This window comes from Taudactylus pleione, unplaced genomic scaffold, assembly GCF_031769625.1.
Source record: "Taudactylus pleione unplaced genomic scaffold, aTauple2 ptg003001l, whole genome shotgun sequence".
In the NCBI taxonomy this organism is placed as follows: domain Eukaryota; kingdom Metazoa; phylum Chordata; class Amphibia; order Anura; family Myobatrachidae; genus Taudactylus; species Taudactylus pleione.
Window position 1 is genome coordinate 132,631 of NW_028287366.1, and position 16,251 is coordinate 148,881.

Genomic DNA, 16,251 nt, shown 5'->3' on the forward strand with positions numbered 1-16,251 from the left:
TGTGTATATTAGGGGTGAGCGGGTTCGGATTTCTGAAATCCGAACCCCCCCGAGCCCCCCCGATCCGAGTCCGATCCGAATCAGGCTCGACTTTTCCCACCTGACTCGGATCTGAAATCGAGGCAAAACGTCATCATCCCGCCTTCCGAGTCTCGCGGGTTTTGGATCCTATATAAGGTACCCACGTCGGCGCCATTTTCTCACTCGGCTGTGGACAGTGAAGAGGGAGGGTGGGAGTTAGGGCTGTGTAGTGTAGTGTAGTGTAGTGCTGCTGTTGTCCACTACTTCAAAGTCCATAGGGGCTGGCTGTGTTGTGCTGTGCTGCTGTTGTTAATAGGGGCTGTGTCCACTACTTCAAAGTCCATAGGGGCTGGCTGGACTGTGTTGTGCAGTCAGTTCTCCATAGGGGCTGTGTCCACTCCAAAGTCCTGTGCAGTGTCCCAGTCCTAAAGAGGTGCTGTAGTGTTGTCCAGGGGGTGCTCTGTCCATCAGGGGTGCTCCCCCCAAGTGCTAAAAAAATAATATATTTTCTGTGTTTGTGAATTGTGTGTGCAGTAGCCGCACGTGCATCAACAAAGTAGTGCCAAGCGTGCGCCTGTGTCATAAGTAAAGGGCCGGCTGGCTTGACCGTTAAAGGGTGCTGTAACCCCCGAAAGTACACTCCAGTCCAAACCAAAAAAAAATTATTTTCTGTGTTTGTGAATTGTGTGCGCAGTAGCCGCACGTGCATCAACAAAGTAGTGCCAAGCGTGCGCCTGTGTCATAAGTAAAGGGCCGGCTGGCTTGACCGTTAAAGGGTGCTGTAACCCCCAAAGTACACTCCAGTCCAAACCAAAAAAAAATTTATTTTCTGTGTTTGTGAATTGTGTGCGCAGTAGCCGCACGTGCATCAACAAAGTAGTGCCAAGCGTGCGCCTGTGTCATAAGTAAAGGGCCGGCTGGCTTGACCATTAAAGGGTGCTGTAACCCCCGAAAGTACACTCCAGTCCAAACCAAAAAAAAAATTATTTTCTGTGTTTGTGAATTGTGTGCGCAGTAGCCGCACGTGCATCAACAAAGTAGTGCCAAGCGTGCGCCTGTGTCATAAGTAAAGGGCCGGCTGGCTTGACCGTTAAAGGGTTCTGTAACCCCCAAAGTACACTCCAAACCAAAAAAATATATATTTTCTGTGTTTGTGACTTGTGTGCACTGTGGCTGCACGTGCATCAACAAAGGAGCAGCGCCAAGCGTGCGCCTGTGTCCCATAAGTAAAGAGCCGGCTGGCTCATTTCTTAAAGGGTGGTGTAACCCACAAAGTGCACTACTCTCCAGCAAAAATAAAAAAATATTTTCTGTGTTTGTGTGCGCTTTAGCCGCACGTTTATATATATATCAATATAACATAAATGGAGGACCAAACTTTCTCTGATAAAAATAAAATAGGGAAAGATCAAGAACCACTTCCTACTAGTGCTGTTGCTGCTGCTGGGAGTTGTTCATCATCCCAGAGAGGAAGTAGGAACATCACTACTTTTACTAAACAATTGACCCTCCAACAGTCCCTAGCGATGAGGATGAAGTACGACAGCAGTCATCCTGAAGCAAAACGTATAACTGAGGCCTTGACTGCTATGTTGGTGTTAGACGTGCATCCGGTATCCGACATTAGTGCAGTGGGATTTAGACAATTGATGGAGGTAGTGTGTCCTCGGTTCCAAATCCCGTCTAGATTCCACCTGCATCCTCAAAGCAGCAGCGACAAGCGTGCGTCTGTCTGTTAAAGGGTGGTGACACCCTCAAAGTGTGCTACACAAACAATTAAAATATTGTTCTTTTTTTTTCTGTCTTTGTGAAATGTGTGGGCTGTAGCCGCACCTGCATCCTTAAAGCAGCAGCGACAAGCGTGCATCTGTCTGTTAAAGGGTGGTGACACCCTCAAAGTGTGCTACACAAACAATTAAAATATTGTTCTTTTTTTTTCTGTCTTTGTGAATTGTGTGGGCTGTAGCCGCACTTGCATCCTCAAAGCAGCAGCGACAAGCGTGCGTCTGTCTGTTAAAGGGTGTTGTAACTCTCAAAGTGCTCCAAAAAATCAAAAATTTTTTTTTAATGTGTTTGTGACTTGTGTGCGATGTAGCCACACTTGCATCCTCAAAGCAGCAGCGACAAGCGTGCGTCTGTCTGTTAAAGGGTGGTGACACCCTCAAAGTGTGCTACACAAACAATAAAAATATTCTTCTTCTTTTTTCTGTCTTTGTGAATTGTGTGGGCTGTAGCCGCACCTGCATCCTTAAAGCAGCAGCGACAAGCGTGCGTCTGTCTGTTAAAGGGTGGTGACACCCTCAAAGTGTGCTACACAAACAATAAAAATATTCTTCTTTTTTCTGTCTCTGTGAATTGTGTGGGCTGTAGCCGCACCTGCATCCTTAAAGCAGCAGCGACAAGCGTGCGTCTGTCTGTTAAAGGGTGGTGACACCCTCAAAGTGTGCTACACAAACAATTAAAATATTGTTCTTTTTTCTGTCTTTGTGAATTGTGTGGGCTGTAGCCGCACCTGCATCCTTAAAGCAGCTGCGACAAGCGTGCGTCTGTCTGTTAAAGGGTGGTGACACCCTCAAAGTGTGCTACACAAACAATTAAAATATTGTTCTTTTTTTTTCGGTCTTTGTGAAATGTGTGGGCTGTAGCCGCACCTGCATCCTTAAAGCAGCAGCGACAAGCGTGCGTCTGTCTGTTAAAGGGTGGTGACACCCTCAAAGTGTGCTACACAAAGAATAAAAATATTCTTCTTCTTTTATCTGTCTATGTGAATTGTGTGGGCTGTAGCCGCACCTGCATCCTTAAAGCAGCAGCGACAAGCGTGCGTCTGTCTGTTAAAGGGTGGTGACACCCTCAAAGTGTTCTACACAAACAATTAAAATATTGTTTTTTCTTTTCGGTCTTTGTGAAATGTGTGGGCTGTAGCCGCACCTGCATCCTTAAAGCAGCAGCGACAAGCGTGCGTCTGTCTGTTAAAGGGTGGTGTAACTCTCAAAGTGCTCCAAAAAATAAAAAACTATTTTTTTTATGTGTTTGTGACTTGTGTGCGATGTAGCCGCACTTGCATCCTCAAAGCAGCAGCGACAAGCGTGCATCTGTCTGTTAAAGGGTGGTGACACCCTCAAAGTGTGCTACACAAACAATAAAAATATTCTTCTTTTTTCTGTCATTGTGAATTGTGTGGGCTGTAGCCGCACCTGCATCCTTAAAGCAGCAGCGACAAGCGTGCGTCTGTCTGTTAAAGGGTGGTGACACCCTCAAAGTGTGCTACACAAACAATTAAAATATTGTTCTTTTTTTTTCGGTCTTTGTGAAATGTGTGGGCTGTAGCCGCACCTGCATCCTTAAAGCAGCAGCGACAAGCGTGCGTCTGTCTGTTAAAGGGTGGTGACACCCTCAAAGTGTGCTACACAAAGAATAAAAATATTCTAATTTTTTCTGTCTTTGTGAATTGTGTGGGCTGTAGCCGCACTTGCATCCTCAAAGCAGCAGCGACAAGCGTGCGTCTGTCTGTTAGAGGGTGGTGTAACCCTCAAAGTGTGCTCCACAAACAATAAAAATATTCTTTTTTTTTTTCTGTCTTTGTGAATTGTGTGGGCTGTAGCCGCACTTGAATCCTCAAAGCAGCAGCGACAAGCGTGCGTCTGTCTGTTAAAGGATTACATCGGTGACAGCATCCAAGTAGGCATGTCAGACAGTCCGTACCTGTACTGGCAGGAAAAAGAAGCAATTTGGAGGTCCCTGTACAAACTGGCTCTATTTTACCTGAGTTGCCCCCCCTCCAGTGTGTACTCCGAAAGAGTGTTTAGTGCAGCCGGGAACCTTGTTAGCGAAAGGCGTAGGAGGTTGCTTCCACAAAATGTGGAGAAGATGATGTTCATAAAATGAATGATCAACTCTTCCAGGGAGACCAGCCTCCAGAACGTACAGAGGGACCTGTGGTTCCAGCAGGGATGAATTAATACTCTGTGAGGATGAGGATGTACATAACACTGAAGAGGGTGAGGAATCTGTGGATGAGGAGGATGAGGACGACTTCTTGCCTCCGTAGAGCCAGTTTGTGCAGGGACAGATTAATTGCCAGCTTGTTTTGTGGGGGCCCAAACGAACCAATCATTTCAGCCACAGTTGTGTGGCAGACCCTGGCGCTGAAATGATTGGTTTGTTAAAGTGTGCATGTCCTGTTTATACAACATAAGGGTGGGTGGGAGGGCCCAAGGACAATTCCATCTTGCACCTCTTTTTTTTCTTTGCATTATGTACAGTTTGGGGCCTAGTTTTTCAATGCCATCCTGTCTGCCACTGCAGTTTCACGCCTAGATGGGTCACGTGTTTGTGCCGCCCACTCGTGTCGCTTAGCATAGTCATCCAGCTACCTCGGTGCAACCTTTTGGACATAAAAACACTATTGTGAGGTGTGAGGTATTCAGAATAGACTGGAAATGAGTGGAAATTAAGGTTATTGAGGTTAATAATAGCATAGGAGCAGAAAAACCTACAAATTCTGTGATTTTAGCTGTTTTTATGCTTTTTTTCAAAAAAATACAGATCCAAAACACAAAACCCAGAACCCAAAACACGGAAGGGTGGTTTTGGCAAAACCAATCCAGATCCAAAACACGAAGAAAGATCCAGATCCAAAACCAAAACACAAAACACGAAAAGTGGCCGGTGCACACCCCTAGTGTATATATATATATATATATATATATATATATAGTACATATACAGTGTATATATATATATATATAATTATATATACAGTGTATATATATATATATATATATATATATATATATATATAAATAAATAATCATACACATACATGTGTGTAAGTGCTGCTATATTACTTGCTGTGCTAACACTTACATTTGCATGCTTTTAATTTAATATAGTTAAGCACCAGAGGCTTTTGTTTGTGTATGTATGATTTATTTATATATATATATATATATATATATACACACACAAAACATCTTGTGCTTAGATATATTAAATTAAAAACATGCAAATGAAAATGTCAGCACAGCAAGTAATATAACATCACTTACGAATGATTAATCTGTGCCCCCAATAGGTCCAGCCCTCCCTCTCTCTCACTCCCCAAAGTAGCTCCACCCACATCCACAGCTCCACCCACTTCTGCCCCATACCCCGGGGTGAGGGGGGTTCTGCTTAATTTGTCAGTACCGGGCCCCACCATTTCTGATGGCAGCCCTGCCTTTGGTAGTCTGTGAAAGCATCGGTAACATAGAGTAACATCGGACCCAGCCGCACAGTTGTGGTAGAGATGACCTGACTCAGAAATTGCTAAACTTCCTGTCAGTACCTAGAGCTCAGGCTGCATGTGCCGTCGCAGGGGCTTAATTATACACGCCGCTGTAATGGCATTCAAACGCACTGGCATGTCTGCGTTCCTTCGACCACTGCCCCTCGCGATCGCAGCGGCCAGTTCGCACACTGTGATGCATATGCATGCGCAGAACACAAACATCGGCAGGGTGCGTGTGCATCCGCAGACTTGCGTTCCAAGCTGAATCAGGCCCATAGGACAAAATGATTATCACATTTGCATAAATATTGCAGATTGTGATAAATGTGCACCTTACTGTGTAACAGGCTGCTTTCAGCTGCTATAACTGATGCTCATCCATCATTACTTTCCATACTTACCAGGCAGTAGTGGTGGACGGTCAGCTTCTCCTTGGCGTTATGCAGCAGCTCTCCATACTTGGGCACGTCATTTTCTGCACGACCACAGAAAATGCATGCTGTGGAAGCAAGGCAAGACGTTATGTATGGTGTGTTCTTCATACAAAACACAAATCACACATTAAACCAGAACAAGTACATGCAAGATAGGTGAGGGAATGTAGTTGTGAGACAGAGGGTAGAGAGAGCGATGCTCGAGCAGGTGTGTACCCAGCTTTACTCTATTTCATAATTACAGGTATATTACTGAAGGTTAATAAAGACTTCTGGCTCCTGTCTTACCTGGATCGGCTTCTAGCAATGAGCTTGATGCCGAATCTCTATTAGTCTTCCGCTTTCTCTTACTAAAGATAGAGATGCAAAAACAAAATTGTAAATTATAAGTGCAAATAATAATCCTCCTTTATGTATATGTGATATATAATATATTCTGTGGATCTCAAGGTGCTGCTGCTGTATAAAATTACCTTTGTGGACAGTGTGGCTAGTTTTATGGGACCAGATAAGCAGGGGTTAAAGTGAGCTGGAATGCGGCGGTATTGAGTTTTGTCAGTTATATATGAAGGGGAAACAAGTCCCTCCCCTCCCCGCGGCCCTGCAGCTGAGCCCAATGCCAACCGAATGACTCTGCCTCTGAGAGGAGTCACTAAGTGACAAGCATCACACCATGCCGTTAGCAGTCAGTGCACAGCATCACCCCATGCTGCCTGCAGTCAGCGCACAGCGTTACCCCATGCCGTCTGCAGTCAGCGCACAGCATCACCCCATGCCGCCTGCAGACAGGGCACAGCATCACCCCATGCCATCTGCAGTCAGCGCACAGCATCACCCAAATGCCGCCTGCAGTCAGTGCACAGCGTCACCCCATTCCGTCTGCAGTCAGTGTACAGCATCACCCCAATGCCATCTGCAGTCAGAGCACAGCATCACCCCAATGCCGCCTGCAGTCAGTGCACAGTGTCACCCCATGCCGTCTGCAGTCAGTGCACAGCATCACCCCAATTCCGCCTGCAGTCAATGCACAGCGTCACCCCATGCCGTCTGCAGTCAGCGCACAGCGTCACCCCAATGCCGCCTGCAGTCAATGCACAGCATCACCCCATGCCATCTGCAGTCAGTGCACAGCATCACCCCAATGCCGCCTGCAGTCTTTGCACAGCATCACCCGATGCCGTCTGCAGTCAGTGCACAGCGTCACCCCAATGCCGCCTGCAGTCAGTGCACACCGTCACCCCATGCCGTCTGCAGTCAGCGCACAGCGTCACCCCAATGCTGCCTGCAGTCAATGCACAGCGTCATCCCATGCCATCTGCAGTCAGTGCACAGCATCACCCCAATGCCGCCTGCAGTCAGTGCACACCGTCACCCCATGCCGTCTGCAGTCTGCTCATGTAGAGATGGTCTCGCCTTTTCCCCCCAATCCAGGCACTATTGTAAGCTTTGCATGCACACCAAATATCTTATGTATCTACAGCTGTGTTGGCAGAGACACATTTTAGGATTACTTCCCCTTATGGTAAGGGGGCGGTGTAATGTGACCAAAGTACAGTATGAGCGCCTTCACTTTAAAAATACACCCCATAACGGGCGGCAGCAGAGTCCAATCAGCTGAATGTGTCTTGAGCATGTTTATGCTAATATATACAGTAATGTTACTGTTATTATCTATTTACATTATTACAGTGATATTGGTAATGGGTTTGCAGTAATAAGGCATATATACTTCTGCAGCTCAGATTACATTAGTCTTCATTCTAGCACACTCTGGTCTGTGTATCAGCAGTGTGTTGCATCAGCTGATGGTGCTAGAAGCACCAGAGCAGAGAGTGACACCCCAGGCAGGAAAGAGGAACGGCACGGGCTGTGACAGGTGCAAGGTGCTAGAATGAAGACTATTACATTGGCCCCTGAGAACAGAATTTTGATACAACATAAAATTGTTCCTAATATTCCAACATGACAATAACAAAACATAACAATTGTTTCCTTGGATCATTTTGAATTTAGCTTTATAAGCGGATTGGACGGTTTATAATGAGGAGGATGAGGGCTGGTTGTGTTTCCAGACTTATCTTAGAGACAACTACATTAAAGAAGTTTGTGTAGAGCCAACCTGCGGCTCTCCAGCTGTTGTGAAACTACAAGTCCCAGCATGCCCTGCTACAGTTTTAGAATTCCCTAATAGCGAAACTGTGGCAGGGTATGCTGGGACTTGTAGTTTCACAACAGCTGGGGAGCCACAGGTTGTCTAGGCCGAGTGTAGAGGATGAGAACGCTTGTTTAGTACTATTAAAAGAATTCAAGTGGTTTCATATGAAAATAAAAATAAAAACAATACTATTATATGCTATTATGTAATGGATTGATGTGATATTCTATTTTTTTTAAACAAATTTTGTAACTGTAATTTTCTTTGGTGGTTCAATAAAAAAAACTAATAAAAAGCTAATAATAATAATAATAATAATAATAATAATAATAATAATAACAATCCCCACAAAAACAAACAGTGAAACATTAAAGTATCTCAGCTTCTGTTTCAAAGAATTTGAAGCACAATTATAAGTTAATCAATTTTGGATGCTATCAATGTTTGTGTAATTAGTGACAGTATTGATGTACTTAGTGATATAAATTAGCTATAATTGGTGTTCCACATAATTGTAAATCTGATCATAAATATTACATTTGTAACAAGGAAATCCCTATTTTTAAAAACACAACACAGACAGTCACTTACCTAGACGAGGCCATGAAGCCTCACATTTAGAGTTACAGCCTCTCAGATGCTTCTCCAGTAGTAGAATTAGAGAAAATGTGCTTTATAATAAAAACAATACACCTTGCTAGGATTCTGTAACTATAATGCAAGTCTCTGCTGAGGGTGAGCCTCACTAGCTGTCCTGTGTTATGACATCACTGGCCACTGTGACATCACTGATTTGCATAACCATGGCAGGTCAGATATCTGACACAGGGTCTCCATCATGCACATGCAGGGGCTCCATCAGAGAGTTATGGGGGGTACAACACTAAGGGGGCCAGACTGCCTGGGGGCCCGCTGTGGCCAGAAACACAGCCTAATTCCTCTGTACTGGGCCCCATATTTCTCTGCGCACATGAACTGTACCTGCTGCCCGGATCACTAGTTCTCTCACACCAAAGAGAGTCATTCTGGGGCAATAGTGAGCTCCTTGTAATAATAAGCAAAGATAAATCAGGGCAAGTCCATGAACTTAGTTTTCTTTCTGAAGTTATTACCACTTAGTGTAGCCCCATGTACTCTATTAATGCACATTCACATCATACTCTGCAATAAGCCTGTGTACCAAATTTGCTGACTTCCGAGGTGGCAGACAGGTTGGCTCAGCAGGGAGAGGGGTGTCGCAGGAAATTAGTAAGAGGGGGAAGGGTCCCACGGGAAAACTGGAGCCAGGTCAGCGGTCCAATCTTTTTTTTAATTAAATTGGCAAGGTGCAGCAATGACGTGGCTGCATCTCTTGTGCGCCCTAAAAGGCTGCACCCTTGGCCTGGAGCAGATGCGTTGTTTGCTCTGTAGTAGTACAGAATCCGCACTGTAGAGTTAGGTGACGCAGGTTAGCTATGCTGATATACGCCGCGCCCCCTGACCTCTCCTCAGTGCTGCTGCTGCTGCTCCATTAGGGCTAGAAGGGAAATGTGCTTCTGATGGGAAGCTGAAGTTTGTTTCTATCTGCTCCATGAACAGAACTCCAGTGTGCCCCATGGTCTTCAGAGTGCCCCACACCACACCCACAGCTTTCCAGTGTGCCCTGTGCCCTACACACAACACTCAAATGTAACCCTCGCCCTTCCAGCGAGCCCTATGCCCTACACATGGCCTTCACATGTTACCACCTGCAAACCAGAGGTTCTCACATGCCAGCCGCTGCCCGCTAGCATATCTATCACATCAAGTAGGGGAAGAAAAAAATGGGGGAATTATCCATAGTGGTGCACTAAACAATACATAAAACATAAGTTTTATTAATTTGTATACATAATAGCGCGGCACTAAAAAGTGAAAATACAGTATATTTAAAAAGAATAATTATAGGACCATATTTTGGAGAATTGTTATCCCCTCTTTTCCATTGAATAACATCCCTGATATGCTATGGTATATAACATACTATACATATATTAACCGAAGCACTTAGTGCATCACCTGTATGTGAGATCAATATGGAAATGGAATTGTCTATACTGATAGACACACACATACGTCGACCTATACTCAACATCTATAATAGGACATTTAGTGGATCAGGAGCGTACGCCCCCTTTTTAAATACACTCATTTACATTACACACACCAAATTCTTTTTAAATATACTGTATTTTCATTTTTAGTGCCTTGCTATTATGTATACAAATTATTCAAACTTATGTTTTATGTATTGTTTAGTGCACCACTATGGATATTTCCCCCCTTTTTTTATTCCCCTACTTGATTTAACAATATGTCCGTGGTAGCACCCCCATTTTCCCGAGTTGAGAGAGAATGATATCTGTGGGGTTTATTCTAACTAAATATTAGGGCATACATGGGGTCTGGTGCAACTGGAAAATAAGAGTTATGGTAAGAACTTACCTTTGTTATCTCTATTTCTACCAAGTCCATAGGGTTCCACAGGATACCTTGGGGTATAGGCAGGGGCGTCTTAAGAGAGGAGGGGGCCCATGTGCACTCACCGTGCGGGGCCCCCTCCTCTCTTTCTGGTGGCTGGCAGCTGACTGACACGGCTGGCCAGCCACCAGAGCCGTAATACACTCCGGGCACTAGAGTGTGCCCAGAGTTTACTGCGCATGTGCAGAGCGTTGGTAAATGGTCGCAGTGGCCATTTTCAAGGTCTTCTGAGCAGCGCTGACACCCAATGCGGGACACGGACAGGTAAGTTTAATAAAAAGCATCCTGAGAGGCAAAAGGTATCAAAAGCATAATACCATACAAAGGTATGGACAGAAAACCACCTGGCCGCCTTACAAAGCTGAACAGCCAAGGTGCCAAGGTGAACTGCCCATGAGGGACCCACAGACTGAGTAGAATGAGCAGTAAGAGGGCAGCATTGGAATGCCCTCATAAGTGTAAGCCTCAAAGATTGCCACGCGAATCCACCCTGCCAACGACTGTTTGTTGGCAGGCCATCCCTTCTTATGGAAACCATAGAGGACAAACAAGGAATCTGACTTCTGAATGGAACTGGTATGAGCCACGTAAATTACGGAGAGCACGTACCACATCCAATGAGGCCTCACCTGCTGAAAGGTCTGGTGAGTTAAAGGCCGATACTATAATTTCCTCATTTATGTGGAAACCAGACACCACCTTAGGAAGAAAACCAGGGCGAGTCCTAAGAACCGCCCTGTTCCTGTGAACAATTATAAAGGCAGGGCGACAAGAAAGAGCCCCCAAATCTGACACCCTTCTAGCTGAAGTAATAGCTAGAAGAAATACAGTCTTAGCTGTAAGCCATTTGAAGTCTACTGAGCCCAGGAGTACAAATGGAGGTCCTTGGAGAGCCCTAAGGACCACAGCCAAATCCCAAGATGCCACTGGAGGGACAAAAGGAGGCTGAATGCGAAGGACACCCTGCATAAAAGTGCAGATATCAGGAAGTGGAGCAATCCTATGCTGAAACCACACTGACAGTGCGGAAACATGCACCTTCAAGGATGCAAGGCAGCTTGTAAACTCACCTGTAGGAAAGCCAGAGCCCTGGATATCCAAAATACCTGGGAATTGTACCCCTTGGGTGACACCCATCAACTAGGTAAACTACACCCTGTGGTAAATCCTGGCAGAAGCGAGTATCCGAGTTCTGCGCATGGTGTTAACCACATAGTTGGAGAACCCCTTAGCCCATAGGAGGGATGTCTCAAAAGCCACGCCATCGAAGACAGACGACCCAGATCTGAGTAAAAGCAAGGACCCTGAGACAACAGGTCCGAACATTGAGGCAACAGCAACGAAGTGTCGATGGAGAGACTCCGCAGAGTACCAGTGATGGCTGGGCCATGCTGGAGCCACCAGCAGGATCGTACCCCCTTCTTGCTTGAACTTTTGAAGCACACAAGGAAGAAGGGATAACGGAGGAAACTGGTACACAAACTGGAAGGTCCACAGAACCGACGGTGTGTCTACCAGGAGAAACTCTGCATCTCTTTTTCTGGACCTGTACACAAGCAGCTGGCGGCTGTGTCTGGAGGCCATGTGGTCTATATCTGAAAGGCCCCATTTGTCCCCTAGGAGCTGAAATACCTCCCGGGGAGGAGACCATTCCCAGTTGAGGACTCCTGGGATGAACACAGCCGAGATTGCCCGGAGATTGCCTTCCGTCCAAGTCAGAATGTAGGATACCTCTTTAAGGGCTGTCTGACTTCCTGTTCCTCCCTTGACAGTTTAAGTAAGCCACTATAATGGCGTTATTTGACTGAATTTGCACTGGTTGTCTGTGCAGAATAAGTCTTGCATGTTGTAGTGCTTTGAACACTGCCCAAAGTTCCAAGATATTCATCAGAAGGGCCAATTCCGCTGACGCCCACCATCCCTAAAAAAACATGTGGACCCGTCACAGCCCCCCAGCCTCGAAGACTGGCACCCGTCGTGAGAAGGACCCAGTCCGGGATCCCTTGATGAGATGAGACGTCTGTAATCACCAAGTTAGAGACAGAAGCCCCACCGGAGAAAGCAGCATCATTTGTGACTTTATCCGACGGGACAATCCATCCCACCTGGAGAGAGTCAACCTCTGCAGAGGTCTGGAGTGAAACTGGGAATAATCTACCATGTCAAATGTTGACACCATGGACCCCAGTAATGGATACTCGGCGACCTTGAAGACAAATGCGTACCCTTGTCTGCAACGCCGAGAGCTTCACCTCTGTTAAGAAGATTATCTGCTCTTGAGAGTCCAACAGTGCACCAAGATGGAACTTCCTCTGGGATGGAATAAGTGAAGACTCCTTCCAATCCATCCGCCAGCTGAGGGTCTGCAACACCGATATTGTCAGTTGCAGATGGCTGCAAAGTAATTCTGGAGATCCTGCTAACAGTAGGAGGTCGTCCAGATAGGGAAGCAGGCGAACACCTTGAAACTTCAGGAGGGCCGCCATGACCACCCTTACCTTAGTAAATACCCGTGGTGCCATAGAGAGACCAAAGGGTAGACCTGAAACTTGCAATGGTAATCCAGTGCAGCAAATCTGAGGAAACATTGATGAGATTTTGCAATAGGTACATGCAGGTAGGCATCCTAGTTGCCCAGAGACACCACAATGTCTCCAACTTCCATAGCTAATACAATGGAATGCAGAGTTTCCATCCTGAACTGAGGTACCCTTTTGTAATCTGTTTAGGAACTTGAGGTTGAGGCTAGGATGGTATGCACCGCACGTTTTTCTGTACCAGAAAGAGGTGGGAATAATAACCCATCCCTCTTTGGGGTGACGGGACAGGCACTATGACCCCTGCCAGGAGCATAGAATGCACCACCTACTGGATTTTCAGGGCCCTTTCTTAAACTGAAGGAAGGCCTGCGGTGAAAAATTGATGGGGAGGTCTTCTCGGGAGGACAGGGCATATCCGTGGGAGACCACTTCCTTTACCCAAGTGAGAAGGACCCAGTCCGTCTACGGTGGTTTGACACCAGCCCTGGGCAAATAGTAGAAGTCGGTCCCCACCTTGGGGCTCCCCAAGGGGAGGCCTGACCCGCCAGGCTGAGGGTTTGTCATCCGGTATGGCGGCCGGACATCTACCGCTCCAAGTCTGTTTCTTGGCCCCAGAGGGTCTCGGAAAGCACTGCACCTTAGGCTTACCCTGGGGACGATAGAATCAAGAAGACGAGCTCCCAGATCAGGATGGAGTAGGAGCTCAAGGCAGGCATGCAAAATTAGCTGTCACCAGTGTATCCACAATTTTGACTAAATCAGGGCCAAACAGAACCTGAGCATTATAAGGTAAGCATTCCAATCCCTTCTTGGATTCCGCATCTGCTCTCCAAGAACATAGAACAAGGAGCGGCGAGCTGACACTGCCGCCGCAGAAATCCTTGAAGTAAGAATCCAAAGCTTCCTCAATAATGTACACAGCTGAATTCAAGCGTGTCACATGAGAATCCACCTAAGAGGGAGACTCCCATTTAGTGAAATAGTTGTTTGCAAAGGGGTATGCATAAGCCAGGCGCCTTAGTGGTTAAATCATTTCCTTAAAATAAGCGTACGTAGGCATAGCCATGGGAAGGCCATTGTCCATGATGAGCATTACCATTCAGACTCAACTCCCTTGGGAGGGGGCTCAGAATCAGATAAATGCAGGAGTTCACCCTCATCAGACTACATGTCATCATTATACTTGAGTGATGGCGGGGTAACAACGGTCTCTTAGCAGGCCTAAACGGAGGTTCCTGCAACCCATCCGTTAGGTTCTGAACCGTAGTGGACAAAGTGTTAACCCAGACAGGTTTTGCGGGGGGGGAAGCACCTGTGGAGGGGGACATTATGCCACCATTATGCCAGTGGGGGAAACGCAGGAGGGGCAGTCAACTGATCCACTAAGACATTTAGAGCATGTGTAGGCAAGCCCATGGAGGCTCCTGTGACATTTCAGGCACAGTAGGGGTACAGGAAAGGGCATAATATAGCTGTACATAAACCCTCCAGACATACATCCCCTTCTCCTCTACCTACTTTACATCTGGAGCAGGCAACTTGGTGATGAGCACTATTTAGCATTGAATCTTCGCTCCCAGACAGGATAAATAATGTGACCCACCACACAGTGAGAACTTCTGATTGTGAGTCAATTCCCACCCTGACAGTACAGTAACGAGAGGACTGAAGGGAGGAAAGATAAAGGGATAGCAAAAAAAGGCTGACAGAAGAAATCAGACACAGCGCTAGCATAAGTCACCAACTATGCAGAAAAAATAACCTGCCTAATAGCACTATAATCGACTACAAGACCTAATGTCTAATAGGAATAGTGCTGCATACTCTGACCTTACTACTGGAGGAGAGGTATGCAGGGGGGAACCAGGCACCGCAGTGTGAGACCAGCATTGTAGCTCAAAAAAGATGACCGCACAGTGTGGGCGGGCCCGGGTGAGGAACGCTGGAACAGCCCGCTGAATCACTGAGGAAAAAGCGTCGCTGTGAGCATTGGGGGAGGTGCCGCCTGCAATAGGACAATGCCTCACACTGCTTACTGACACAGACACTGCAATACACACTGCTTACTGACACAGCCACACACCTCTTACTGACAAGGACAATGCCTCACACTGCTTACTGACACAGACACTGCAATACACACTGCTTACTGACACAGACACTGCAATACACACTGCTTACTGACACAGCCACACACCTCTTACTGACAAGGACAATGCCTCACACTGCTTACTGACACAGACACTGCAATACACACTACTTACTGACAGGAACGAATTCAATTCGGTGTGAATTGTGAGGTGCGAGTTGATGTTTTCTCTGCAAATTCACATAGCAAATTCATGTTGCAATCCAATTAGCAAATCGCACTGAACCCACCAGAGTAAACTCAAAATTTTTCCATCCGCACCTCCCTGGGGGTGAGACATGGGGCCATATTCAATTAGACGCAAAAAGCCGAGATCTCCGGAAAAGTATCGCCGATCTCGGCTTATTGCGTGGCGGAAACTTATCTCCATATTCAATTCCAGCCGCTTTTCGCGTACATGGAAAGTCAATGCAATGTAATAGGCGAAAAAGATGCGCCTCTGTATAGCAGGAGAAAAGAAGTGCAATTTTTTTATTTTGGGGTGCAAAGGTGGGGAAACCACTCAGAACCCTTGGGACAGCCCCCAAAGGACAACTGTGTCAAAAAATTCAGAAAAAAAAGAACACCCTAAAAAAGTACTTTCATTTTGGGGGCGAAGTAAAAAGTAGGGGGACAAGCATAAAAACTAGCGAAATAGACTTTTTGGGGGTCTGTAAGGATGGGTCAGGTCTTTTTAGGATTGCAGGTGCATGCAGCAGGTGCGCTTTTCACGATATTTAAAACTTCACTTTAGAGACTTTAAACCCTGCTAGCACCCATTTTCATGTACCCCAAATTTATACAGGACTATTTATTTTCCCCAAAAATACTGCTTTATGCCATTCTTCACCACTTGTGCAAAGACGCTAATAAGAAGCAATTAACACAACTTAAGTACCCCAAATAGATTTATAAGGGCTATTCAGGCACATCTACACTGATCCCCAATGTTAGTGCATCTTTTTGGGGGGTTCAGGCTGATTTTCCCATTTCTAACAGCACTTGCCGCCTGTTCCGACTTCGCGGCTTGCCATTTTTGCGTGGTTTGGAATTGAATAGGGTGAATATCGGGGGCGCACACAATAAGTTTCCGTGTCCAAAACATGTGATGTAGACGGAAAGTCGGGCAGGCGAAACTTTATCGTGGACGTTAAACTAATTGAATACTGACCATGGTAGGGAAAATCTTTGTTTTAAGGATACAA

General features: G+C 46.1%; 1 protein-coding gene across 1 annotated transcript in view; it reads right to left on the reverse strand.

The window, feature by feature from the left end:
* LOC148431036 (G2/M phase-specific E3 ubiquitin-protein ligase-like) overlaps positions 1-12,726 on the reverse strand; it is a 29,531-nt gene extending 16,805 nt beyond the window's left edge. The window contains exon 1 of the mRNA XM_088466386.1: positions 12,604-12,726. Coding sequence (XP_088322512.1) covers positions 12,604-12,726 — 123 coding nt within the window. The remainder of the gene's footprint in view (positions 1-12,603) is intronic.
* Between the last annotated feature and the right edge of the window lie 3,525 nt (positions 12,727-16,251).